The sequence below is a fragment of the Chiloscyllium plagiosum genome, unplaced genomic scaffold (assembly GCF_004010195.1).
Source record: "Chiloscyllium plagiosum isolate BGI_BamShark_2017 unplaced genomic scaffold, ASM401019v2 scaf_6270, whole genome shotgun sequence".
Classification (NCBI taxonomy): Eukaryota; Metazoa; Chordata; class Chondrichthyes; order Orectolobiformes; family Hemiscylliidae; genus Chiloscyllium; species Chiloscyllium plagiosum.
Window position 1 is genome coordinate 1 of NW_025203088.1, and position 3,675 is coordinate 3,675.

At 45.9% G+C, this 3,675-nt stretch overlaps 1 protein-coding gene across 1 annotated transcript; it reads right to left on the bottom strand.

Annotated features, from left to right (window-relative positions):
- Nucleotides 1–1,515: 1,515 nt before the first annotated feature.
- On the bottom strand, nt 1,516–3,255 carry LOC122546262 (tumor necrosis factor-like; the record flags this gene model as incomplete). Its single annotated transcript, XM_043685039.1, has 2 exons — nt 1,516–2,225; nt 3,190–3,255. Coding segments are annotated over 2 exons (476 nt in total), but the record flags the coding sequence as incomplete, so codon positions are not given.
- Between the last annotated feature and the right edge of the window lie 420 nt (nt 3,256–3,675).

Sequence of the window (3,675 nt, forward strand, 5' to 3'; positions counted from 1 at the left end):
GGATGTGGTCAGTGAACACAGTACCGTCATTTCAAGAAGGATGTGAGACGCGTTTAGCAGGGGGAAAGGGAGGTGGGCTGTTTGGGAAGTGGGTGCAGTGAAGGGACTGGGTATTATTGGTAGTCACCATGAGTAACACATCTTTATCGACTGAAAAGGAAAAGGGAGGAATTCCCCAGAGTTAATTTTAAAGTCAGAGAGATTCAATTACCTCTCAGATTAGATGGTGATTTATCCTGAATATTATGATGACCTTTCCGAGTCTCTATCTCCCAATCCCATCTCACATTCCCATTCTGCCTTATCCTCTTAAATTGCCAGTTCAGTTATCCTGGCTCCACGCTGTCAACAGTACCTACCAGGAGTACCAGGTGGTGAGCGGATGATGGTGGCTCAGTGATTGGCACTGCTGCCTCACAGCACTCGGGACCCGGGTTCGATTCCAGCCTCGGGTGACTGGCTGTGAGGAGTTTGCACATTCTCCCAGTGTCTGCGTGGGTTTCCTCCCACAGTCACAAAGATGTGTTGGTCAGGTGAATTGGCCATGCTAAGTTGCCCATAGTGTTAGGTGCATTAGTCAGAGGGAAATGGGTCTGAGTGGGTTACTCTTCGGAGGGGCGGTGTGGACTGGTTGGGCCAAATGGCTTGTTTCCACACTAAGGAATCTAATCTAATTGCCAACAAACACTAATCATTGTGTAATAATCAGAAACAAACATTCAATGTACTGAAAATATCTTTATTAACTCCCATCTGTGAGTTTGACTTTAAATAACAGATAAAATCAACAATGAATAAATAGGTTTAAATACCAACATTTCAATCTGGAACATCTTAAACTTGGCAACAGTTTTGTCACTGAAAGTCATCTTTAAAACAGATGTCATAGTTTTACATCAAACACTGATGGTTCCAAGGGAGATTACTGCTAAAGTCACCATAGCCCTACCAGACCATAAAGCAGTGATTTCATGTGTGTGAGACACACACACACAGCGAGGGAGAGAGAGAGAGAGAGAGAGAGACAGAGCGAGACAGAGACAGAGCGAGACAGAGAGCGAGACAGAGAGCGAGACAGAGAGCGAGACAGAAAGAGAGACAGAAAGAGAGACAGAGAGAGAGCTTGGCAGGCTTTCATCACTTAACAGAAATCTCAAGACTTTGTGCAATCATTGACAATGATTTTTCACAGATATATTAGTGATCTAATCTAAATTGACGGAAAGGCATAAACCATACTATACAAGGATTGATACCTGAGCTAGTGAGCCTGAATATCAGACCTGTCAGTGACAGGGATTGTTGTATTATTCTCTCCCTGAGGAGTACGCATTCACATCCCATTATGGACATTAAATATCATTGAAATATTAAATAAATTAACAGACTAGTTATGACAGCATTATCTTAAATAATAAAATCAGGTCAGCGTACTGAGAGCATGTTATTTGCCTGTTCACTCAAACACAATCAATTACATCTCCAGCAGCGAATCATCACCCAACGTTAAAAGAATGAAACAGAACAAGACCATCCCAGGAACATGCTTAGGCCATTCGGTCCCTCTGGATTGTTCTGCCAGATGGAACCAAAGCCTGCACTCCGATTAGAGCTTTGTTCTTGAAAGATAATGCGCCACACTACCCCATCCCAACACATTTGGTTAGCTTTTCTTGCTGCACGTCTTTAAATAAATAGAAAGAGAACACATTCCGTTTGGTGAACTAAGACAGGACCATGTTCCCCAATCAACTTGCACTGCATTTCAATTTGAAATTTTTTGTGATCAGCGTTCATCAATGAAAGTGGCCTCATTTACACAGCAAATATTCCAAAGAAAGTCTTCCCTTCGGTTGTGTCTACATATCCCGTTGTCTCCTCGTTAACCCTGGAGAAGATCTGATCTCCCTCCAGGAACTCAAAGATGGCTCCCTGGTAGGAGGTTTTGTACCAGGGCTCCTTGCGTTGGTGAGAGTGGCAGGCGGATTTGGTGGCTTTCAGTAGAATGGCTTCCTCAGGATAATTTGGCGACAGCTTGGTGAGTTCGTGGCTTAGATAGACGGCCTGGGGCTGACACTCCATGCTGTGGAAGACCGCCTGGGTGTAGACAAAGTACTGTCCAGGCCTCTTGATGATAAGATGGTTGTCCCTGAACTCCAGGCCCTCGGTGAATGTGGAGTCACTCTCATTCTGCCAAATCACGTTCCCTCCTTTGGTTTGCAATGCTGATGAAAGACAGAGAGCCAGGACAATGTAAGAATGGAATAGTTTACCCACCTGAACATACTGGCTCTGTTTAGTTTTCCCACTAACTAATAGGACCCTTGCTGGAATAGCCCCCAGTCTCTCCTTCCAAGTGCTAAATCATTCCGTGCTTGCACCTAAATGGGTGAGAAGCCTGATGCTGTGGTCAGACGGATGGAATTGTATTGGAGACTTGCTCACCAGATTCAGAAATGATCATTTCAGAGATCTCACCCTTGAATGATGTGGCAAGCTTTGACCTCTGTTTGAACAAGGCACAAGACTTTACTCAAAGTCATTTGAGTCCAATCTGAAGCATTACATCAGGAAGCCTTAGAGTAACCTGTATCACGTTATGAGTGTCCTCATAACTAGCACACAGTCGGGTGATTGCTGGGATTGCCGAAGGTGGGCTGTGGGGTAAGGGTTTTTCCACAATATCCCCTCCACATCTCACCTGACATCTCCGTGGAGGGTGACAGTGACATGGGGAGGGGTTGGGACTAGGTAGCACCAAGCTAAGATGTTCCAGTCTAGGACAGACATGACCATCTGGCCAATCCTATCCTGTCCAGCACATCATTTGTTCCAGTTTCCACCAGGAACATGTTCCCATCAGAACCTTTATTGGGATTGGTGCAAACCTTCTCACAACCAGCATTAAATATTCCGCCACTGAGCACTGATATATTTGCTGGTTGTTCCAAAACCAGTCAATTGGGTTTTAGTGCCACCCAATTAACCCAACTGTTCCCTATCCAACATATACAGGTATGTTGCCACTAGCCATTATGCTGATTGGCTCAAATCCTCTTAGGTACAGAGAAGGCAAAATCTCATCAGTATACATCCCTTTTCCCAACCCCTCCACCTTCTCCCGACCCCCTCCCAGCTGCTGTGGCCTATTCACTAGAGGATGCTGTCACATTGAGAACAGTTCTGTACCTGTCAGGTGAGCTGCGATTCTCGGCCGGGGGTCACTCCCCACCTGCTGCAGGAGTTCGGGCAAACCTGGAAATGGAAAAGATGGCCATTTAGTCTTTCCCGCAACAGTCACAGAGAGAGAGGACGCTTAGAAACTGGGAGATGGCGAGAGAGAGAGAGAGAGTTTGAAAACCAGAGATGGTAGGGGTGGAAAGGGAGAGAGCGAGCGAGAGCGAGAAAAACAGGTTGGTACTGACTGGGAGACACACACACACACACACACAGGGATTGGTACTGACTGGGAGACACACACACAGACACAAACACACACACACACAGGGATTGGTACTGACTGGGAGACACACACACAGGGATTGGTACTGACTGGGAGACACACACACAGACACAAACACACTCACACACACACACACACACACAGGGATTGGTACTGACTGGGAGACACACACACAGACACAAACACACACACACAGGGATTGGTACTGACTG